The 24,468-nt window shown below is 42.4% G+C and overlaps 1 protein-coding gene across 12 annotated transcripts in view; it reads left to right on the forward strand.

The window, feature by feature from the left end:
• Positions 1-8,265: 8,265 nt before the first annotated feature.
• The window catches only part of USP18 (ubiquitin specific peptidase 18), a 48,788-nt gene continuing 32,585 nt past the window's right edge, over positions 8,266-24,468 (forward strand). For 2 of the 12 annotated variants that reach the window (XM_062194475.1, XM_062194483.1), the window contains exons 1-3: positions 9,074-9,345; positions 13,431-13,491; positions 13,607-13,663. Coding sequence is in view for 3 of the 12 variants with exons in the window: in XM_062194483.1 (XP_062050467.1) it covers positions 13,657-13,663 (7 nt within the window). In the remaining 9 variants the exon portion in view is untranslated. Of the gene's footprint in view, positions 8,425-9,072; positions 9,346-13,430; positions 13,492-13,606; positions 13,664-24,468 lie in introns of those variants that run through there. The other 10 variants (XM_062194476.1, XM_062194484.1, XM_062194477.1 and 7 more) reach the window with 8 other exon arrangements.

The following is a 24,468-nucleotide window of genomic DNA, read 5'->3' on the forward strand; positions in this document are numbered from 1 at the left end:
GGTGTCATAGGTGGAGGCTTTATGTACTGCACCATAGTGCCAGCCCCAGAAGTTCATGTTAATGTGTCTGTGCCATGGCCTTGGCATCATGACATATTACACATTACTTCAAACATTAGAGTACAGATCTATCCCAGGCTCCCCAGTAGATAACTGAAACCAAAGATAGTACTGAACACTATATGAAGGCACTTCAAAGTTTGTAGAAATTGGAATTAAAAGTTATTGTAGTGCAAAAAATTAGAAATCTACATATGTATAGGCATTTTAAAGGCAGATTTATTTTTATTTATTTGAAAAAGTGACAGAAAGAGATCTTCCATCCACTCTGTCACTCCTTAAATGGTCACAATGGCTGGGGCTTTGCCAGACCGAAGCCAGGAGCCAGGAACTCCATCTGCATCTCCCACATAGGTAGCAGGACCCAAGCACTTGGGCCATCTTCCACTGCTTTCCCAGGCACATTAGCAGAGAGCTGGATCAGAAGCTGAGAGGAGCAGCCAGGACTTGAACTGGAACTCCAATATGGGATGCCAGGGTCACAAATAACAATTTAAACTGTTGTGATGCAATACCTGGCCCCTGGGCTTTTTTATAATACTCATTTTTCATAAACTTTTTGAGGACTCCTTGTATGTACAAGTTCAAAATTTTTTTCACACAGAAAAGAATATATTTTTTTTCTTTTTGATTTATTTTATTTATTTGAAAGAGTTACAGAGAGAGGTAGAGACAGAGAGAGGTCTTCCATCTGCTGGTTCACTCCCCAGATAGCCGCAATGGCTGGAGCTGTGTTGATCCGAAGCCAGGAGCCAGGAGCTTCTTCCATGTCTCCAACGTGGGTACAGGGGCACAAGGACTTGGGCCATCCTCCACTGCTTTCCCCGGCCATAGCAGAGAGCTGAATCGGAAGAGGAGCAGCTGGGACTAGAACCGACACCCATATGGGATGCTGGCACTTCAGGCTAGGGCTTTAACCCGTTGAGTAATAGCGCTGACCCCCCCCTTTTTTTTAAATCTTATTTTTGACAGGCAGAGTGGACAGTGAGAGAGAGAGAGAGAGAGAGAGAGAGAGAGAGAGAAAGGTCTTCCTTTGCTGTTGGTTCACCTTCCAATGGCCGCCGTGGCCGGCGCACCGCACTGATCCAAAGGCAGGAGCCAGGTGCTTCCTCCTGGTCTCCCATGTGGGTGCAGGGCCCAAGCACTTGGGCCATCCTCCACTGTACTCCCGGGCCATATCAGAGAGCTGGCCTGGAAGAGGGGCAACCGGGACAGAATCCTGCACTCCGACCGGGACTAGAACCCCGTGTGCCGGCGCTGCTAGGCGGAGGATTAGCCTGTTGAGCCACGGCGCCGGTCTTAGACCCCCCTTTTGTTTTAAAAAGATTTATTTCTTTATTGAAAGGTAGAGTTACACACAGAGAGTGGGAGAGACACAGAGAAAGGTCTTCCATCTGCTGGTTCACTTCCCAAATGTGCGCAACGACTGGAGCTGGGCTGGAGCTGTGCTGATCTGAAGCCAGGAGCCAAGAGCTTCTTCCAGGTCTCCCAAGTGGATGCAGGGGCCCAAGCACTTGGGCCATCTTCTACTGCTTTCCCAGGCCACAGCAAAGAGTTGGATCAAATAGGTGCAGCTGGGACATTAACTGGCACCCATATGGGTTCCTGGTGCCACAGGCAGAGACTTAGCCCACTATGCCACAGTGCTGGTTCCCAAAAGAATATCTTCTAACTCCATTTTCCCATGAACTTTTTGGAGTACCCTCATATATAGTGTATTTTCCCCTATACATAGCCTGTGATAAAGCTTAATTTATACATTAGACACAGTAACAAATTAACAACACTAATAATAAAAACGTTTGCAATGAAATATTGAAATAAAAGTTATATGAGTGGTTTCTCTTTCAGCATATCTTCTTGTTCTCTACTCACCCTTCTTTCTGTGGGTAATTGAAACCGCAAATAATGGGAAACTACTGTGTACTAGACACTGTTCCAAGAGTTAGAGAGTTAGTGATAAGCAAGACACATTCCATGCCTTCCCAGATCCATAAATAAATGAATGAGATCATGTCCAGCAGTGTTAAGTGATATGAAGTAAAAACAGCAAGAGAAACATCTGGGGAGCTCCCCTGTGGATTGGGTGGTCAGAGGGCCTCATGGAGACCTGCAAGACATGAGGCTCTAGCATCAGAGCATGATGGGTACAGGGCAAAGCAAGTGCAAAATCCAAGAAGTGGGGACACACTTGGAGTGTCTGAAGAGTAGAAAGGAGACCAGTGTTCTGGAAGATGATGAGAGATGAAGAGATGAAAAGTTGAGACCTAAGGGTCAAGCAGGTGCCAGAATATGTGCAGCCTTGTAGACACTGTGAAGGCGACTGTAGATTTTTTCCTAAGTGGGACAGAAACATCTGGAAGGCTTACAAAGGATATTAACTTGTTACTGAGACTTACATTCATATGTGCCTCATCTCCAGTCTCAGCAACAATCTCCAAAATGGATATTCTGCTCATTTTGTACATGACAAAATGGAGATTTAAAAGAGTTTATGTGCTGGGACAGTACAAGGTGGAGCTCAGCAGGGCCCACCAGTTCTAGTCTCTTGGGTTTCCTACACTGTTGATTATTTGTTTGAAAGGTAGAGTTATGGAGGGGGGGGTGGGAGGGAGAGAGGGCGAGGGAGAGGGAGAATGAATCTTCCACTTGCCTGTATTGTTTTTATCCTCTGGTGATTGTGCCAGGTTCCAAAAGCTACCTCAAGATGACGAATGGAGAGAAACAAATCTATCATTTCCAAAGAAGAGGAGGAGTAAATGCATCTCTTCCCTAGAGTTGGCAGTTCTGGTAGGATTTTAGGATTAACCCAAAGGCTACTCTGGTTAATCTGCTAGTGAGATAACAAGGGCTGGACTCAGTGGGTCTTTCTGTGTTAAATGCACATCTCTTTATGTGCATTTCCCTAAGTATTGCTATTCTGTATTCCATGGAAGCCTGGAGAAAGACAGAAAAGGAAAGATAAGATGAGAAGTGAGTCTAATCACTTTTAGAAGGTTGGGGCGCCGGATTCTGTCTCGGTCGCTCCTCTTCCAGTCCAGCTCTCTGCTGTGGCCTGGGAGTGCAGTGGAGGATAGCCCAGGTCCTTGGGCCCTACACCCTCGTGGGAGACCAGGAGGAAGCACCTGGCTCCTGGCTTCAGATCAGCGCAGCACACCAGCTGCAACGCATTAGCTGTAGCGGCCACTTGGGGGGGGTGAACCAATGGAAAAGGAAGACCTTTCTCTCTGTCTTTCTCTCTCTCACTGTCTAACTCTGCCTTTAAAAAAAATAAATAAATAAAAAGAGAGAGAGAGAGAGAGAGAGAGAGAAAGAAACTATACTTTCTTGCTTTTCTATAAAGATCATGGTGCCAAAAAAGAAGGTGCAGATCTGTTGTCTGCTGTCACCTCTAGCAAGTTCCCCAAGTGGCTGCCCAGACTAACCTGCCAATTAGGGTCAGGAGCTGTCAGGAAGGGGGTATATTCCCCCTCGACAGAGGTGAGTACTACTCATGGGTTTCAGGTCAGAATCAAAGGACTTCAGGCCGGCGCCGCGGCTCACTAGGCTAATCCTCCGCCTTGTGGCGCCAGCACACCGGGTTCTAATCCCGGTCGGGGCACCGGATTCTGTCCCAGTTGCCCCTCTTCCAGGCCAGCTCTCTGATATGGTCCGGGAGTGCAGTGGAGGATGGCCCAAGTGCTTGGGCCCTGCACCCCATGGGAGACCAGGATAAGCACCTGGCTCCTGCCATCGGATCAGCGCGGTGTGCCGGCCGCAGCGCGCCAACCGCGGTGACCATTGGAGGGTGAACCAACGGCAAAAGGAAGACCTTTCTCTCTGTCTCTCTCTCTCTCACTGTCCACTCTGCCTGTCAAAAAAAAAAAAAAAAGAATCAAAGGACTTTCTGAGTGTTTATGACCAATTAGGAAGAATATAATGCACCCCCTGGGCCAAGGCTTAGGTCTGGGGAAATTCATGGGGGATACATTCCTTTCCTCTAGATTTATATGAGGTAGGTTAGAAATAAACACGAGGCTGGCACCGCGGCTCACTAGGCTAATCCTCCACCTGTGGCACTGGCACCCCAGGTTCTAGTCCCGGTTGGGGAGCTGGATTCTGTCTCGGTTGCTCCTCTTCCAGTCCAGCTCTCTGCTGTAGCCCGAGAGTGCAGTGGAGGATGGCCCAAGTGCTTGGGCCCTGCACCTGCATGGGAGACCAGGAAGAAGCACCTGGCTCCTGGCTTCGGATTGGCACAGCATGCCGGCCATAGCAGCCATTTGGGGGGTGAACAAACAGAAGGAAGACCTTTCTATCTCTCTCTCTCTCTCACTGTCTAACTCTGCCTGTTTAAAAAAAAAAAAAATGAATGGCAAAGTCACAAGGGTGATGTCTAAGGTATGTAAAGGGGGATGGAGCTGCTGGAAGACTTTGGGAATAATGTACCAGGGGGCTTTACACTAAAGTCAGGAAGAAGGTAAGGGTGAAGGTGCCTAATATCTCCAGTTCAGTTTAAATTCTACTGGAAGAATGGCTTTTGTAATAGCTGTTAAGATTCTGCTCGAATTGCCTGAATTTCAGTCTTAGCTCTGCTTCCAATTCCAGCTTCCTGCAAATGTGTGCTTTGGGAGGCAGTAGGTGATGGCTTAAGTATTTGAGTCCTTGCCACCTACTTGGGAAACTCAGATTGAGTTCTGAGCTCCTGACTTCAGCCTGGCCCAACTTTGGCTTTTGTGGCCATTTCGGGAGTCAACCAGCAGATGGAAGATCTCTTTCTATCTCTCTGTCTCTCTGGCTTTCAAATAAAATGAAAAATAAGCAAACAAGAATTTCTATTCTTTGAAAAACAGCCTAACAAACATTTGAAAGTATATTACTTTAAATAAGAGAAATGCAAATTAAAACTACTCTAAGATACCATATCGTGCTCACCAAATTAGAAAAAATTAAAAGCTGATAAAACACTCAGTTGGTAAACCTGTGCACAAACAGGTACTCATATACATTACCAGCAAGAATGCAAAGTGATATAATCACTATGGTGAGCTTCCTTGTGTATAACAGAAGGGGAAATAAAGCATACATGAACATAACCTCCAATAGTTTTTTGAAATTTATTTTTTATTTTTATTCCTGAATTTATTAATTTTTTAAAAATTTTATTTAAACTATATAAATTTCATATAATCAGATTCAAGGACATAGAGATATTTTCTATCCTATCCTCCCTCCCACCCACTCTCCTACCCTTTGTCTTCCTCTCCTATTTATTTTTTATAGAGATCTGTTTGTGGTTAACTTTATACACATTGAGACTTACCATGTACTAAGTCAAGAGTTCAACAAATAATATGAAGGGGAAAAAAATGCCATTCCTCAACAGTTGAGACAAGGGCTATTTAAAATCATTGCATCTCAAAGTGTCAATTTTAGTTACCACAAATCAGGGAGAACATGGACACACAAGACATCCAGAATGACTAAAGAAAACTTATACAACAAACACAAAGCTGGAGGCATCACAGATTTCAAGACATACCACAGGGCAATTATAATCAAAATAGCCTGGTACTGGCAAAAACACACATTTAGACCAATGGAACAGAACAGAGACTCCAGAAATCAATCCACGAATCTACAACTAACTTATCTTTGACAAAAGAGCTAAAATCAATCACTGGAGCAAGGACAGACTCTTCAACAAATGGTGCTGGGAAAACTGGATCTGCATGCACAAGTATGAAGCAAGACCTCTACCTTACACAAAAATCCACTCAACACGAATCAAAGACCTAAATCTATAACCTGATACCATCAAATTATTAGAGAACATTAGGAAAACTCTGAAAGACATAGGCATAGGCAAAGAGTTCTTGGAAAAGACCCCAGAAGCACAGGCCATCAAAGCCAATAGTTTCTAATGTATAGAACCTTTTGTGTTTTCTTCTGATAAATAGGAACATAGCTCTACTGCCACCTCCTGGAATATATCTGCTCTTGCTTGGTAGTTGTTCATGACGTTAGCCAAAGTTGAGCTTGCAGTTCATTTGCTACACCTGGTGAGCCTTGCAGCCTTCCCTGCTGTCCTCCATATCATTTAGGTGTTTGGGAAATAGACCTTACAGCAATTAACATGAAATGTCTTCAAAGGGTGGAGAAAAGATAGGAAACAAAATAAAGAACTTTAAGATTGTTTTCAAACCAAATGTTTCATGTAGGATACTATAATGTTGGCTTGTCATTAAAAGCATGGATATAAAAATTTTAAAAAGTATGGATGTGTAAGCATCTGTAGTTGTGCTCAGTTTGTAGTGATGGCGAGTATATTTTACTGTGATCAAATAAGCAATACTGGAATATTAAAAAAAGAATATACATGGAACTTCTCATTTTAACTGAAAGAAGCAAAGAAAGGATAAATAACTAATTAAACTGGTTATTATGGGATGTATAAGAGAGAGGTGACAGTTTATTCATACATTTTGACTTATGAAAAGATATAAATGTTTTAAAAATAATATGACAAAAAGATATACAAGTGTGGGGCCCACATTGTGGCTGGTGTAGCAAGTTAAACCACTTGTGATGCCAGCATCCCAAGTTAGAGTCTTATTTTGAGTCCCAGCTGCTCCTCTTCCTATCCATCTCCCTGCAATTGTACATGGGAAGGCAATGGAAGACAACCCAAGGACTTGGGCCTGTGTCACCTACGTAGGAGACCTGGATGGAGTTTTAGGCGCCTGGCTGTGGCCTGGCTCAGCTCCAGCTGTTGCAGCCATTTGGGGAGTAAACCAGAAGTTGGAAGATTTCTTTCTCTTTGTCACTCTGCTTTTCAATTAAATAAATGACTGATGGGTAAGACTGAATATTCTGGGGCTGGCATGGTGGTGCAGAGGGTTAAACCATATCCATCAGCCCTGGCGCATTAGAGTGTGATCCAGCTCCCTGCTAATGTGCCTGGGAAAGCAGTGAAAGATGGTGCAAGTACTTCCATCCCTGAACCCACATGGGAGACCAGGAAGAAGCTCCTGGCTTCTGCCTGGACCTGTCCTGGCCACTGCAGTCAACTGGGGAGTGAAGCAGGGTATGGAAGCTCTCTCCCTCTCTCCCCCTCTTTCTGTAACTCTGCCTTTCAAATAAGTAACTTTTTTTTTTTTTTAAGAGATGGAAGGTTCTGGAATCAGGTCCCGTTTAAATCTTGACCTCACCACTTAGAATTTTCTATCCTTTACATTTTGTTTTAAAAATAGGGTTTGTATCGAGAGGCTGTGGTGTAGATAAAAAACAGGTTTCCAGATTAACGGAGAGCCTGGCACACAGTAGGGACCCGGGAGTGACAGGTCTGTAAGACTGTCCCAGCAGGAACTCTGAGGAGAAACAACCGATCCACTGCCTTTCCCAGCCCTCCATTCCCTGCGGGGAGCCCGCGACGTTAACAAGCCCTATTTCATCAAATCTGCAAGCCTGGGATGGATACCCGATTCAAGAGAGTATATCCTAATCTTCGGAAAGAAAAAAATACTCTGCCGCGCAGGTTAGAAAATGTCAAGTGAGGCCGGCGCTGTGGCTTAACAGGCTAATCCTCCGCCTTGTGGCACCGGCACACCGGGTTCTAGTCCCGGTCGGGGCGCCGGATTCTGTCCCGGTTGCTCCTCTTCCAGGCCAGCTCTCTGCTATGGCCCGGGAAGGCAGTGGAGGATGGCCCAAGTCCTTGGGCCCTGCACCCGCATGGGAGACCAGGAGAAGCACCTGGCTCCTGGCTTCGGATCAGCACGATGCGCCGGCCGCAGCGGCCATTGGAGGGTGAACCAACGGCAAAAAGGAAGATCTTTTCTCTGTCTCTCTCTCTCTCACTATCCACTCTGCCTGTCCAAAAAAAAAAAAAAAAAAGTCAAGTGGTTGTAACACGCATCCTAGCGGCAGAGACCTTAACATGCCAAATAAAAAGAAACGTGTGCTCTTGGAATCGTCAGCAATTGGCATTTGCAAGTACTGAAACCATAGCACAAATCTTTAAACGCAAAGGCACACAGCACCGATGCGTTAGCTCACACGTGGCGGGTTGGGCTGGTCCCCACCGGCTGACCGGTAAGTAGTCCCTGCGAGCGCGCGCCGTGCCTTCCGCCTGCAGCCAAGCCGGCCTTTGAGTTTCACTTTCCATTCCGCGGGAAACGAAAGCCGAGAGGCGGGGGCGAGGCTCGCGCTCCGCCGCCTGGCGCCGCAGCGCAGAGCTACAGCTGAGCCTGGGGCTGCACGGGCGTGCCCGCCCTGTCTCCTGCCCTGGCTGCGGGCGGCTCTGCTTTCCCGGCTGCGTTCTCCGACAGAGCTGTCGCGGGGCAGGCAGCGAAGTAGCATTGGAGGCTTGACAATTGCGTGGCACTTGAGGCAAGTGTGGGCTAATTTGCGGAGTTTTCTTTAGGAAAGACATCCAGCGGAGCTCCTGGGTAGTTAAGGGATGTATTTGGGCTCCGCGAATTATAAGGATCCGTAATCATTGCATGCATATGTAAAGCCAATGATTTTTTTTCCTCAAGCGGCTAGATTTATTTGGGCTTTTTATATGCCTTTGTGTTTAAGCCTTTGCGTTTAAAAGAAAAAGTTACAAAGGTGTTGTAAGCTTGTAAAAAAATGTGTAAGGGAGAAACAGAAGTTTTCTCAATCCGTTGTGTATAATTTATCAGGAAGGCTTCTATGTGCGGGTCTTTAAAATTGAATTGTAATTAGCTTTCCCACTTAATAGTACATTATGGACATCTTTTTATGGAAGGACATATGGATGTATCAATGGTATTTTTTTAAACTGATGAACAATGTGGAAAGGATGTTATGTATTTAAACAATGCTAGGACATTTCGGTTATTTCAAGTTTCTACTGGTACAGATGATGCAGCAATGACTCTCATTTTATATGCACATTCTTACTAATGGACGAATATATTTGGAAAATTTCTCGAAGCAGAATTTCTCAGTCCGTGGACATACATGTTGAGAAATTTTAAAGATTTTGTCAAACTGTGCAAACAATGTTTTAGTTTTAATCCCTCTTTTCTCCTCTTTTTTTCCTAGGAAGAAAGCCAAAAGGATTTTTAAACATAAAATTCCATTCTAATGCCTGTGAAAATCTGTGTTCAGTGTATCTGAAAATTAACACAGTGGCTTGAATTTCGTACTTAACAGCACTGAGGTGGTATACTTTGAAACTGTTCCAGAAAACAGGGCAAATATTTTAAACCATTTAAAAACATTTCATATGAGGCTTTATTTTTGGTGTTACAACATGCAGAGTGAGGTGGAGTGTTAAGGAAGGTATGTAGATTTCCTGTGTTTGTAGAGCAAAATGGAAAGGAGAGTAACATAGGTGTCTGATTCCACCTTGAATTTCATTCTGTTAAAGAATGAAAACAAAAAGCTTTTACTGGCTTCTCTCATTTACTATTGAAAATGTTTTGTGGAGCGGTGCTGTGGTGTAGCAGGTAAAGCCGTTCGCCTGCCGGTTCGAGTCCTGACTGCTCCACTTCTGATCCAGCTCCTTGCCAATGCAAGAATATGTCCCAAGTGCTTGGGCCCCTGCACCCACGTGGGAGATGTTAGGGTTTTCAACCACACCCGAGAACGACAACCAAGACCACACTCAGCAAAGAAAAGTTTATTAGGGCAAAGAAATGCTGGGAGTGGCCTCAGAGGGAGATGAGCTTGGGGCTCATGTGTAAGGCTGGGGTTTTATAGGGAACTTGTGTCAAGGGAGGAGGGAGAGAGGTGGGAGATGAATCGGAGCAGGCGAACAAAAGGATGTGGGGTGTGGGTTGGAGCAGCTGGAGAGGATACCAGATACCGTGAGACAGGGTGTTTCTGACACAGGGGGTCTCCGGGGCTGCCTGATTTGTAACTGGGGCAGTGATAGGGACTGGGAGGCACAGGATATCTGCAAGATTTGTAGCTGGGACAAATTGTGGGAATGGTGAGGCTCTCCAGGAGCACGGTACCTCTATGTTTTTGTTTTCCTGATGCCAGGAAAGAGTGGGGGAGATGTCTTGGCCATTTAGGGAGTGAACCAGTGGATGGAAGATCTCTCTCTATCTCTGTCTCTGTCTCTCTCTCTGTAACTCTGCCTTTCCAAAAAAATAGTTTTGCAGTTTTCTTACTTTTGCACAATGTTAGGCTTATGAAGAGGATAATGTTTAATGTGAGCATACCCTCAAAGGAGATGAGTTCTACTCCTTCCATGGGGCTGTTTTTTTGGGAATGATAGGTGCAAGGATTCTTATTATTTTGGGTTTTATCTGTGTGTCCAGCATATTACTATTACTCAAGGAAGGCGGAAGTGTGAATAAATCATGAAAACTGAGATCTGAATTTGTTACTGCCATGATGAAGTGAGTACGGAAGACTTAAGTTAATAGGATTATTCCCTATGTGTACATTTTGTCCTCTTAAGGCCTTTGAAGTGGAGTCAGTTTTTCTTCAGTGAGTCTAGCTATGGGTTAAGTAGTCAGAGACCCAGACTACTCCAGGTTTTCTGTGTGACGCCCTTGGCCATCTGCTCTCTCTCTGAAGAAGCTGACTGATTCTGAGGCCTATGCCAGTTATTGCTGTCACACACATCTATCCACATTTTTCTCTCCACATTTTCTTTTTAAAGATTTGCTGAATTATTTGAAAGGCAGAGTGAGAGAGAGAGAGAGAGAGATTTTCCACTCCCCAGTGGTGGCTTAACCAGCTGGACCAATTAATTGAAGTATACAATTAATGGATTTCAACAGTAGATAGAGGGGCCGGCACTGTGGTGTAGAGGGTAAAGCCACCGCCTGCGGTGCCAGCAACCCATATGGGCACTGGTTCGAGTCCTGGCTGTTCCTCTTCTGATCCAGCTCTCTGCTATGGCCTGGGAAAGCAGTAGAAGATGGCCCAAGTCCTTTTGCCCCTGCACACACACGGGAGACTGGACGAAGCACCTGGCTCCTGGCTTCAGATTGGCACAGCTCTGGCCGTTGTGGCCATTTGGGGAGTGAACCAGCGGATGGAAGACCTCTCTCTCTCTCTCTCTCCCCCTGCCTCTCTGTGTAACTCTGATTTTCAAATAAATAACTCTTTAAAAAAGAAAAACAAAACAGTGGATAGCCCACTATGCTACGGAGCATTAGAAGCTATTCTTTCTGTTCAACTGTACTTTGTACCTATTGATTCAGTTTTCTTCATCCCTTCCTCTCGCACCCTTCTTAGACTCTGGTAAGCCCTTCCTCTGATTTTTTTTTTTTATTTGACAGATAGAGTTAAGACAGTGAGAGAGAGAGAGAGAGAGAGAGAGAGAGAGAGAGAGAGAAAGGTCTTCCCTCCATTGATTCACCCCCCAAATGGCCGCTACGGCCAGCGCTCCGCCGATCTGAAGCCAGGAGCCAGGTGCTTCCTCCTGGTCTCCCATGCGGGTGCAAGCGCCCAAGCACTTGGGCCATCCTCCACTGCCTTCCCGGGCCATAGCAGAGAGCTGGACTGGAAGAGGAGCAACAGGGACTAGAACCCGGCGCTCATGTGGGATGCTGGTGCCGCAGGCGGAGGATTAACCAAGTGAGCCACGGCGCTGGCCCCTGCTTCTTCTGATTTTAAGGATAAAAATTTCAGGAAGGTAGGGAACTAAGTGATTGTAGGACTTTGGGGACAGATTTTTTGGTGTTTTTTGGCATGGGTTGGGTTTGGAAATTCAAACACTCTCCTCCTTTCTCTGGTGGATGCCTTGTTTCATCTGCTTCCTTTTCCTGCATCTTCTCTGCCCACCGGCCTTTCTCCATCTTAGATCTTGAAGTTTCACTTAGATCTTTAAGTTTCTCCAACTTAGATCTTTAAGTTTCACTTTCCTTCCCCCTTGTTGCCCCACCTACTTACCTCCCTCTGTGATCAGCCCTACAAGTTTGCTGCATTTTTTCCCGTTGTCTCTCTGGGACCAGGCCTGCCAGCCTGTTTAAAGGATATACTCCATTGGGTTTTAGGCCATCTTTTCTGGAGTAAGAATTCACGAGATCTTGGCAGGACAATGTCTGGAAAATGTGGCTGGCTCCTTTCTGTTCTGTTTTATCAGATTTCTCTCAGTGATGATCTCCAATACTGAGTTCTAGTTGACATAAATCTGCTGTCATCATTTAACTTCCAGCTTAACTCTCCTGACTTAGCCTCATAAGGGAAATAACTATTTATAACTATCTTTTTAAATAAAAAATTAATTGATGCATAAACTGTACATTTTTACAGGGTATAATGTGATATTCAATGCATGTATATAACATGTGATATCAGATCAAGGTACTTGGTGTATCTATCACCTGAAACATTTATCATTTCATTGTGTTGGGAACATTCAAAATCTTCTCAACTATCTTGCAGTATACAATTAATTGATTTCAACAGTACAAAGCCCACTGTGCTATAGAACATTCAGCTGCACCCTGTGCCTATTAATTAGGTTCTCTTTTCCCCCTTCTGGTAGACACTATTGTACTATCTACTTCCGTGAGAATAATTTTTTTTTAGCTTCCACATATAAGTGAGGACATGCAGTATTTTTCTTTCTGTGCCTGACTTATTTCATTTAAGAAGTTTCCTCTAAGTTCATCCGTGTTGCTGCAAATGATATATTTCAGTATTTTATGGCTGAATAAGAAAGATGCTTGTGAATAAATATCACATTTTATCTATCCATTCTTCTGTTGATTCCATATGTTGGTTTTTGTGAACAAACAGTGCCACCTTAAACACTGGAGTGCAAGATGTCGCTTCTGCATACTGATTTCTTTTCCTTGGTTCCATTCCCAGAAGTGGGATTTCTGGGTCCTATGGTAGTACTATTTTTAGATTTTGAAGACCCTCCACACTGTTGTTCATAATGATATTTCTAATTTACATACCCGCCAACAGCATATAAGCATTCTCTTTTCTCTGCATCCTCACAAGCGTTGATTTTTGTTTTTTTTTTCTGTTTAAAGAGTTTTTATTAAAACAAGAATTTTATAATCCAAATTGCATTTCCTTGTTCAGTTATCAATTCCAATCCATAAAACAGAGCTGACATTCTGAGCTATTCCACAGTAAATCATTACAAAATTTAAGAAAGGCATGCTTTAAATTTGCTGAAAATTCTTTTTTTGGGGTCTAGAAAACATAAAATTGTTTTTATATTTTACTATGTTTTGTGTTTTTGTTTGTTTGAAGTCAATAAGTAATCTAGGGCTAGCATTATGCTTGCTAGACCTGGCTTTTGCTTGGTTATACGGTTCAATGTTTCCTTTCCTTTTTAAACTTTATTAAAATAAAGTTTAAATGTAAACATTTTACAGTTTTTTCATAATGTTTAACTTTTTTGATGTTTATATATTTACTTTTGTTTGTTTGTTTGTTTTTGACAGGCAGAGTGGACAGCGAGAGTACTTTTTGTTTTTTTTTTTTGATACTAACCATTCTATTGGGGTGAAGTGATACTTTATTGTGACTTTGAGTGCATTTCCTTAATGATTAGTGATGTTGAATATTTTTTCATTTGGGAGCATGTTGTTCAGTCTCCATTTGTTTGCTTATATTCCAGAGATTCTTGAGTCGTTGGTTTCCAGCTTCATTCCACTGTGATCAGAGAAGATGCATGGTATGATTTTGATTTTTTTTGAATTTTCTGAGACTTGCCTTATGGCCTAGCTCGTGATCTATCCTAGAGAAAGTTCCATGTACTGGTGAGAAGAATGTGTATTCAGCAACTGTAGGTGAAAAGTTCTGTAGATATCACTTATGTCCATTTGGTCTATAGTGTTGATTAATTCTTGTTTCCTTGCTGATTTTCTGTCTGGTTGATCTGTTCATTGCTGAAAATGGGGTATTGAAGCCCCCATTACTATTGTATGGGAGGCTATGTCTCCCTTTAGATTCATTAATATTTCTTTTAAATTACCAGGTACCCTGTAATTAGGTGCATGTACATTTATTATAGTCACACCTTCCTATCGAATTGATCCCTTAATCATTGCACAGTTGCCCTTCTTTGTCTCTTTTAACAGTTTTTGTGTTAAAGTCTGTTATGTCTTATATTAGGATGGCTACAGCAGCTCTTTGGTTTCTGTTAGCATGGAATATCTTTTTCCATTCTTTCACTTTCAGTCTGCACATATCTTTGTTGGTGAGATGTGTTTCTTCTAGGCAATAAATAGATGGGTTTTGCTTTTTAATCCATTCAGCCAGTCTGTGTCTTTTAACTGGTGAGTTGAGACCATTTACATTCAAGGTGACTATTGATAAGTAATGACTTGGCTCTGCTGTTGTTTCACAAATATTCCTATTGTTTACTTTGGATTTCCTTTGTACTTTTACATTCTTTCATGGTGATGACCATGTTTTTGTATTTCTGTGTGTAGCACATCCTTAAGCATCTTTTGTAAGGCTGTATGAGTGGTGACAAATTCTTTCAATTTCTGTTTGTTATGGAAGGTCTTTATTTCACCTTCATTCATAAATGAGAGCTTTGCAGGGTACAGTATTCTGGGTTGGCAGTTTTTTTTTTCTCTTAAGACTTGGAATATATCTCATAATTCTCTTACAGCCTGTAGGGTTTCTCATGAGAAGTCCACTGTGAGTCTAATTGGAGATCCTCTGAAAGTAATCTGGTGTTTCTCTCGTGCACATTTTAGAATCTTTTCTTTATGTTTTACTGTGGAGAGTTTGACTACAATGTGTTGTGGTGAGGCTCTTTTCTGGTCATGTCTATTAGGAGTTCTATGTGATACCTGTACTTGGATATCTGTTACTTTCTCCAAATTAGGGAAGTTTTTTGTAATTATTTCACTAAATAGGCTTTGTAATCCATTCTGTCTTTCCACGCCTTCAGGAACTCCTAAGACCCATATGTTTGATTTATCCTGTAAATCCCCAATAGTGTTTTAGTTTTATAATTTCTTGTTTTTTTTTTTTTTTGGTCTGATTAAAATTTCCAGAGATTTGTCTTCTAACTTGGATATTCTTTCTTCTGTATCACTGAGTCTGTTGTTAAGGCTTTCCATAGCATTTTTTATTTGATCTATTGAATTCTTCATTTCCAATATTTCATTTTGATTTCCCTTAAAATCTTGATTTCATGGAAAAAATGTTCATTCATGGCATGTATGGGTTTTTTTAGTTTGTGGATTTGCTCCTGATTACTTCTAAGTAATCCCATGATCAAATTTTTTTGAAGATTTATTTATTTATTTGAAAGAGTTACACACATGGAGAGAAGGAGAAGCGGGGAGAGAGAGAGAGAGAGAGAGAGAGAGAGAGAGAGAGAGAGATGTCTTCCATCCACTGGTTCACGCCCCAAATGGCTGTAACAGCTGGAGCTGCACTGATCCAAAGTCAGGAGAGAGAGAGAGAGAGAGAGAGAGAGTGAAAGAGAGAGAGAGGTCTTCCATCCACTGGTTCACGCCCCAAATGGCTGTAACAGCTGGAGCTGCACTGATCCAAAGTCAGGAGTCAGGAGCTTCCTCCAGGTCTTTCCACGTGATGCAAGGGCCCAAGGACTTGGGACATCTTCTACCGCTTTCTCAGGCCATATCAGAGAGCTAGACTGGAAGTGGAGCAGCCGGGACGCAAACCAGCGCCCATATGGGATGCCAGCACTGCAGGTTGCAGCTCCACCTGCTACACCACAGCGCCGGGCCCTTCATTCAATTTTTTGAATCTGTTTCTGGCATTTCTTCATTCTCTTCATTTTCACATTCGAATATTGAAGTGTTGTTGTGTTCCTTTGGGGGCATCGTGTTGTCTTCCTTATTCTTATTTCTCTAATTGCTGTGTTTATTTTTAGGCATTTGTGGAGATACTTTTTTTTTTTATTATTCCCTATGATGACTTTTACCTTTGGTCTGTGCCTCTATGGATTAGTGGAGTGTCTGCTGTTTCAGTGAATATGCAGAGGCATGTGCTGCGTGTAGCCAAGGAGGAGCTGTGTTCAGTGTTCCAGGGTGAGGGGAGTGTCCAAGATGACACCCAAATAGGGCTTGGTAAATCTCTCTTTTTTTAAAGATTTGTTATTTATTTGAAAGGCAGAGTTACAGAGAGGCAGAGGCAGAGAGATAGAGATAGATAGAAAGAGAGAGAGAAAGAGGTCTTCCATCCACTGGTTCATCCCTCAAATGGCTGCAGTGACTGGAGACATGCTGGTCCAAAGCCAGGAGCCTCCTCCAAGTCTTCCACACAGATGAAGGAGCCCAAGGACCTGGACCATCCTCCACTGTCTTTCTAGGCCACAGCAGAGAGCCAGATTGGAAGTGGAGCAGCCCGGACTCGAACTGGCGCCCATATGGGACACCAGCACTACAGGCGGTGGCTTCACCTGCTATGCCACAGTGCCAGCCCTTTCTTTTATTTATTTATTTATTTTTTAATCAGAGGGGAGGTTTACTCTACTCTGTTGGTGTAGTCTCACACTCACCTCTGTTTCTCCAAGGATACCAATACCTGGTTACTAGCCCAAGTGGGTATACTATTTGTTCACACTGCCACAAGAACCACACAAATGATCTGTGCAGTCTGAGCCTGCAATGACCTGCAGCAATGACCCTCTCCAGGGATCCTGCAGCAATGACCCTCACCAGGGACTCAAGGAGTCCTGAGCTCGTGGAGCTGCCCACAGTGACTCCCCAAAGACCCAACACATCCTGTGCCCTCCCACACACTCACAATGTTTTCACAGTCCTGGCACACAAGGCTCCCACAGTCACAAGCACCCAGCTCCCTGTCAGTTCTCCCAGCCAGACTCCAGCATCTCTTCTCAGCTGATTGCTGGCACCTGGATATGAGTTGATGCAGCTGTTATGTATGTCCAAAATGGCACCCACCCCCTCTTGGCTAAATATAGGATGCTGGTGCTGGGTGGTCAGGGAGAGAGAAATGTGCCCCCTTTTTATTCCCTCTAGGTTGGCAGGTTTACTGTTCCACACAGGACTCTAAGCCAGACTCATGCCAGGATATTCCTGAAGTTTTATTTTGGGATGCTGCAGTCTGGTCTCACCTCACTCTCCAAAGCTGGTGCTGAGGCTCTCAGCAGCTGGGGTCCTGAGTTCTGCGTGTCTACACCCTCCACATAGATCCACAGTGTTCCTCTAATTTGTCGGAGTTTTCTCTGCCATTTCCTCCCTAACTCTTCCCTGAGATTGTACTCTCTCCATTTTTTAAAAAACTGTATTTCCCTAGACTAGAGCAGTAAGCTCCCTCCATACTCTGCCATCTTTGTGTCTCTTTGAATATTTTTTATACACTTGTTGGTCATTTATATGTCTTCTTTTGAGAAATGTCCATTGAGTTCATGTAGCTGTTTTTAAATTGGATTATTTGTGTATTTGCTGTTAAGTTGTTTGAATTCCTTATATAATCTGGATATTAATTTATTGTCAGATGGGTATTTTATGAATATTTTTCCCATTCTGAAGGTAGTCTCTCTTTTTTAAAAAAGATTTATTTATTTATTTGAAATGCAGAGTTATAGAGAGAGGGAGAGACAGGGAGATATTCTGTTCACTAGTTTAGTCCTCAAATCACTGTAATGGCTGGAGCTGGACTGAAGCCAGGAGTCAGGAACTCTATCTGGGTTTTCTATGTGGGTGTCAGGTGTCCAAGAACTTGGCCTACCTTCCTCTGCTTTCCCAGGCTCATTAGCAGAGAGCTTCATGGGAAGTGGAGCAGATGGCACTTGAAGCAGCTTCCCCATATGTGTTGCAGGCACTGGCTTAGCCCTTTGCACCACAACACTGGCCCCTGTAGCTTGTCTCTCTCTCTTTTTAAACTTATTTAATGAATATAAATTTCCAATGTACAACTTATGGATTACAATGGCTCCCCCCATAACTTCCCTCCCACCCGCAACCCTCCCCTTTCCCGCTCCCTCTCCTCTTCCATTCACATCAAGATTCATTTTCAATTATCTTTATATACAGAAGGTCAGTTTAGCATATATTAAGTAAAGCTTTCAACAGTTTGCACCCACACAGAAACACAAAGTGTAAAATACTGTTTGAGTACTATTATAGCATTAAATCACAATGTACAGCACATTTAGGACAGAAATCCTACATGAGGAGTAAGTGCACAGTGACTCCTGTTGTTGACTTAACAAATTAACATTCTTGTTTATGGCATCAGTAGTCACCCTAGGCTCTTGTCATGAGTTGCCAAGGCTATGGAGGCCTTTTGAGTTCGCTGACTCTGGTATTTAGACAAGGTCATAGTCAAAGAGGAAGTTCTCTCCTCCCTTCAGAGAAAGGTACCTCCTTCTTTGATGACCTGTTCTTTCCACTGGGATCTCACTTGCAGTGATCTTTCATTTAGTTTTTTTTTTTTTTTTTTTTTTTTTTTTTTTTTTTTTTGCCAGAGCGTCTTGGCTTTCCATGCCTGAAATACTCTCATGGGCTTTTCAGCCGGATCCAAATGCCCTAAGGGCTGATCCTGAGGCCAGAGTGCTGTTTAGGACATCTGCCATTCTATGAGTCTTGTAGCTTGTTTCTTAACTCTTGATTATTTCTTTTGCTGTGCAGAATACATTTAGTTTAGTTTCATTTGTCAATTTTGACTTTTATTTCTTGTGCTTTTGAGATCATATCCAAAAAATCTTTGCCCAGACCAACGTGTTCAAGAATTTGCCACTTTTTCCTACTAGTTTCATAGTTTTGAGTCCTACATTTAAGACTTTGATTCATTTATCGTTGGCTTTGTACATCGTGAAAGATGAGGAGGATGAGAATCTGGCATCTGTCTTGAATATACAATTTTTCCAGCATCTTCTATTGAGAATATGGTACTTTCTCCAATGTATGTTCTTCTTTGTGGCCTTGTCAGAAATTAGTTGTTGGTCGGTATGTGGATTTATTTCTGTTCCATTGATCTTTGTGTCTGTTTTCGTGTTTGAATGTAGTTTTATATATATTTTGAAGTCAGGGATTCTGATGTCTCCAGCTTTCTACTCAGGATTGGTTTGGCTTTTCAGAGTTATTTGTGATTACATTAAGATTTTAGCAATATTTTTTCTATATCTGTGATGAAGGCTATTTGTATCCTGATAGAAATTGCATTTACTCAAAGAAAAATCCAGGACTATATGGCTTCATTGTTGAGTTATACCAAAATTTTCAAAGAAAAACTAATAACAATTCTTTTAAAATTATTGCAAAAAACTGAAAGGGAATATTTTTCCAAGATGATTCTATGAGGGCAGCAGACAGAACAAAAACATATTTGGGTAATATGGACATTTTAACAATATTAATTATGCCAATCTATGAACATGGGATGTATTTCTATTTTTTGGTATATGCTTCAGTGTCTTTCATCAATGTTTTACAGTTTTCAATGTAGAGTTCTTTCATCTCCTTGGTTAAACTGATTCATAAGTATTTGGTAAATGGAATTTCTTTCCTGATTCTTTTTTAGCTACTTCATTACTGATTTGTAGAAGCATTGCAGATTTTTGTAGTTGATCTTGTATTCTGCAAATGTACAGAATTCATTGATTCTCACAGTTTTTTTTAAGTGGAGACCAAGATTTTTCTCTGTATGAGATAATGTCTTATGTAAACAGGGTTACTTTTACTTTCTCGTTTATTATTTAGATGCCCTTTATTTCTTTCTCTTGCCTGATTGCTCTGGCTAGGACTTCCAGTTCTGTCTTAAACAACAGTGATGAAAATGGACATCGTTGTCTTATTCCAGATGTTAGGGAAAATGCTTTTAGTGTTTCGCCATTTAGCATGATGTTGACTGTAGCTTTGTCATTTGTGACCTTCATTGTGTTGAGGTATGTTGCTTCTATACCTAATTTGTTGAGAGTTTTTTTTTCCAATGGAGAAAAGGACATAGAATTAGCCAGCTGGACACAATTTAGGTGTTGTCAACAAAACTGGTATCACTTACATAGACCAGGTGTCTATGTAGGTGTTCTATTTCTTTGTGATTTAATCTTCATAGGTTATTTGTGTCTATTTCTTCTAGGTTTCCTAATCTGTTGTTGTATAGTTGTTCATAACAATCCCTAATAATCCTAAGTGTTTCTATGGCATTACTTGTAATATCTCCTTTTTGTTCTCTGATTTTATTTTGGTTTTCTTTCTTTTTTTTTCTGAGCCTATAAAAGTTTTTTGATTTTATTCTGAATAACTATTCTTTTGTTTCATTGATCTTTTGCTTTTTTTTTATCTCGATTTCATCTATTTCTTTTCTTTCTTTCTTTCTTTTTTTTTTTTTGACAGGCAGACTGGACAGTGAGAGAGAGAGACAGAGAGAAAGGTCTTCCTTTTTGCCGCTGGTTCACCCTCCAATGGCCGCTGCGGCCAGCTCATCGCGCTGATCCGAAGGCAGGAGCCAGGTGCTTCTCCTGGTCTCCCATGCGGGTACAGGGCCCAAGGACTTGGGCCATCCTCCACTGCCTTCCCGGGCCTTAGCAGAGAGCTGGCCTGGAAGAGGGGCAACTGGGTTAGAATCCAGCGCCCCGACCGGGACTAGAACCCAGTGTGCTGGCGCCGCAAGGCAGAGGATTAGCCTGTTAAGCCACGGTGCCGGCTGATTTCATCTATTTCTTTACTAATTTTGAGTTTGATTTGTTCTTACTTTTCTAGTTCATTGAGTTGTTTAGTTAGGTTGGTGATTTGAAACTTTCCTAATTTTTTTCATGTAGGCATTTGTTGCTGAAAATTATCTCTTAGTACTGCTTTGACTGTAACCAATATGTTTTGGTACAATTTGTTCCCATTTACATTTGTTTTAAGAAATCTTTAAATTTCCATTTAACTTCTTCCTTGATCCATTGGTCTTTTAGGAACATGTTGTATAACTCCATGTATTTATACAATTTCTACATTTCCTAATTTTATAAGTGTTTACTTATTTAATTAATTTATTTTAAAGGCAGAGCAACAGGGAGGAAGTGGGGAGAGAGTCTTCTGTTCAGTGGTTCACTCTCCAAATGCCTGTAACAGCCAGGGCTGTGTCAAAAGATGAAGCTAGGAACCCAGAATTCTGAGTCTCCCACATGGGTGGCAGAACTGAAGTACTCAGGCCATAATGTGTTGCTTCTCAGGATGAATTAGCAGGAAGATGATCAGAACTGGAGTAACCAGCACTCAAACTGGCACTCTAGTACAGCATTAGGCACCCTAACTGGTGGTTTAACTCACTGTGGCACAGTGCCCACTCCTACTTATTTCCTCTTTTTTGTTGATTTATGATTTAATTCCATTGTGGTCAGTGCAGACACATGATATTATTTTGATTTTTAAAAATTTGTGGGACCTATTTTGTGACCTAACACATAGCTTATCCTGGAGAATGAATGTTCCATCTGTTGATGAGAAGAATGCATATTTTGTAGCTGTTGGTTAAAATTTCTGTAAATGTCTGTTAGGCACATTTGGTGTATAGTATAGTTTGATTCCAGGGATTCTTTGTTTGTTGATTTGCTTTTTAAAAAAGATTTAGTAAAATGTTTTTAAAGATTTATTTATTTATTTGAAAGTCAGAGTTACACAGAGAGAGAAGAAGAGGCAGAGAGAGAGAGATCTTCCATCCACTGGTTCACTCCCCAGTTGGCCTCAATGGCTGGAGCTGCGCTGATCCGAGCCAGGAGCTAGGAACCTCTTCCAGGTCCCCTACGCGGGTGCAGGGGCCCAAGAACCTGGTCCATCTTCTACTACTTTCCCAGGCCATTGCAGAGAGCTGGATCAGAAGTGGAGCAGCCAGGACTCAAACCGGTGTCCCTGTGGGATGCCAGCACTGTAGGCGGTGGCTTTACCCGCTATTCCACAGTGGTGGCCCCCTTTGTTGATTTTCTGCCTACATAATCTGTCCATTGATGATAGTGGGGAATTATAGATCCAAAATATTATTGCAATGGAGTCTATTTTTCCTTTAAGACTAATACTATTTGCTTTATTTATTTAGATGATCATGTGTTGGGTGCATTTATTTATAGTTATTATATGCTCTTTCTGAGTTGACCCTTTTATCAATATATAGTGATGTTTTATCTTTTACAGTTTGTGTTAAAGTCTGTTTTATGAGAGTTTAGCTACTCCTGCTCACTTTTGGTTTCTGTTTGCATGGAATAGTTTTTGTATTCCTTTACTTTCAGTTCATGTGTATCTTTTATTGGTGAAGTGAGTTTCCTACATTGTTGGGTCTTGTTTTTTAAACCATTCAGCCAGTGTATATCTTTTAATTGGGGAATTTAACCCATTCACATTCAAGGTTATTCTTTTTTAAAATAAAGATTTATTTATTTATTTAAGTTGAAAGAGTTACATAAACATAGAAAGAGAAAGAGGGGTCCTCCATCCACTGGTTCACTCCCCAATTGGCTGCAACAGCTGGAGCTGTGCCGATCTGAAGCCAGGAGCCAGGAGCTTCCTCCAGGTCTCCCATGTGGGTGCAGGAGCCCAAGGATTTGGGCCATCTTCTACTGCTTTCCCAGGCCATAGCAGAGAGCTGGATCAGAAATGGAGCAGCCAGGACTCAAACTGGCACCCATATGGGATGCCTGCATTGCATGCGGTGGCTTTACATGCTACACCACAGCACAGGCACCATCCAGGTTATTCTTCATAAATAATAACATCCTTCTATTATTTTGTTAATTGTTTTCTGGGTTGTTTGGTATATCCTCTGCTCCTTTCTGTCTTGTTAATCTCTGTTGTTTGGTGTTTTTTTTTTTCTTTTTTTTTGTAGTGATAAGGTTTGATTCCTTTCCCCTTTTCATTTGAGCATCTACTCTCATAGTGAATGTAATTCTTTTGGATGTTTTCATGACGACAGCCATTATGACGCTTTAATTTTTAGGCATAAGTCTCCCTTAAGCATTTCTTTTTTTTTTTTTTTTAAGATTTATTTGTTTATTTGAAAGGCAGAGTTACACACAGAGAGAAGGAGAGGCAGAGAGAGAGAGAGAGAGAGAGAGAGAGAGAGAGAAAGAGAGATTCACTCCCCAGATGGCTGCAACGGCCGGAGCTGTGCTGATTTGAAGCCAGGAGCTTCTTCCCAGTCTCCCTCACAGATGTAGGGGCCCAAAGACTTGGGCCATCTTCCATGGCTTTCCTAGGCCATAGTAGAGAGCAGGATTGGAAGTGGAGCAGCCAGGACTCAAACTGGTGCCCATATGGGAGGCTGGCACTGCAGGCGGCAGCTTTACCTGCTATGCCACAGCGCTGGCCCCCTTAAGCATTTCTTATAAGGCTCATCTGGTGTTGATGAATTTCATCAGCTGTTGCTTGTCTGAGAAACTTTATTTCTCCTTCATTTCTGAAGGTTACCTTGCTGGGTATATTTTTGGTTGGCAGGGTTTCTCTTCCTGAACTATGAAAATATCATGGGCCCTTTAAGTAGCAACTTCTCAGTCCTTAACTTAAGGTTGGATAGTATTCCATTGTGTGTATGTATGTTTTCCTGATCCACTCATCCCTTGATGGACACCTAGGTTTATTCCATATTTTGGCTCTTGTGAACACTGCTGCAATGATCATGGGCATGCAGTTATCTCTTTGTCATAGTCATTTCCGTTCCTTTGAATATATTCCCAGAATTGGTATCACTAGATTATAGAGTAGTTTCATTTTTAGTTTTTCGACAAAGCTGCATCCTGTTTTTCATAATGACTGTACTAATTTCTGTTTCTACCACCAGTGTCCAAAGGTTCTCTTTTTTATAATGTCAAAAGTGCTTCTCGTTCATATTTTTCATAAAAGCCATTCTTTTTTTTTTTTTTTGACAGGCAGAGTGGACAGTGAGAGAGAGAGAGAGACAGAGAAAGGTCTTCCTTTTGCCGTTGGTTCACCCTCCAATGGCCGCCGCGGTAGGCACGCTGCGGCAGGCGCACCGCGCTATTCCGATGGCAGGAGCCAGGTGCTTATCCTGGTCTCCCATGGGGTGCAGAGCCCAAACACTTGGGCCATCCTCCACTGCACTCCCTGGCCACAGCAGAGAGCTGGCCTGGAAGAGGGGCAACCGGGACAGGATCGGTGCCCCGACCGGGGACTAGAACCCGGTGTGCCGGCGCCGCAAGGCGGAGGATTAGCCTGTTGAGCCACGGCGCCGGCCCATAAAAGCCATTCTGACACGTGTGAGGCATTAGCTCATCGTAGTTTTAATTTGTATTCTAATGATTAGTGATGCCGGGCATTCTTTCATGAGCATGCTGCCCAGTTGTATGTCTTATTTTGAGAAGTAACTGTTCTAGTCCGTGACCATTCTTTAACCAGGCTATTGTTCTTGCTATTTCATTGAATTTCTTATGTATTTTGGATCTTCATTACTTATAAGATGTATGGTTTACAAATATTTTGCGCATTTGACGAATTGCCTCTTTACTTTGCTAATTGTTACTTTTGCTGTGCAGAAACTTTTTAGTTTGATCAATCCAACTTGTCTATTTTTGCTGCTGTTGCTTGAACT

This window comes from Lepus europaeus, chromosome 6, assembly GCF_033115175.1.
Source record: "Lepus europaeus isolate LE1 chromosome 6, mLepTim1.pri, whole genome shotgun sequence".
Taxonomy (NCBI): domain Eukaryota; kingdom Metazoa; phylum Chordata; class Mammalia; order Lagomorpha; family Leporidae; genus Lepus; species Lepus europaeus.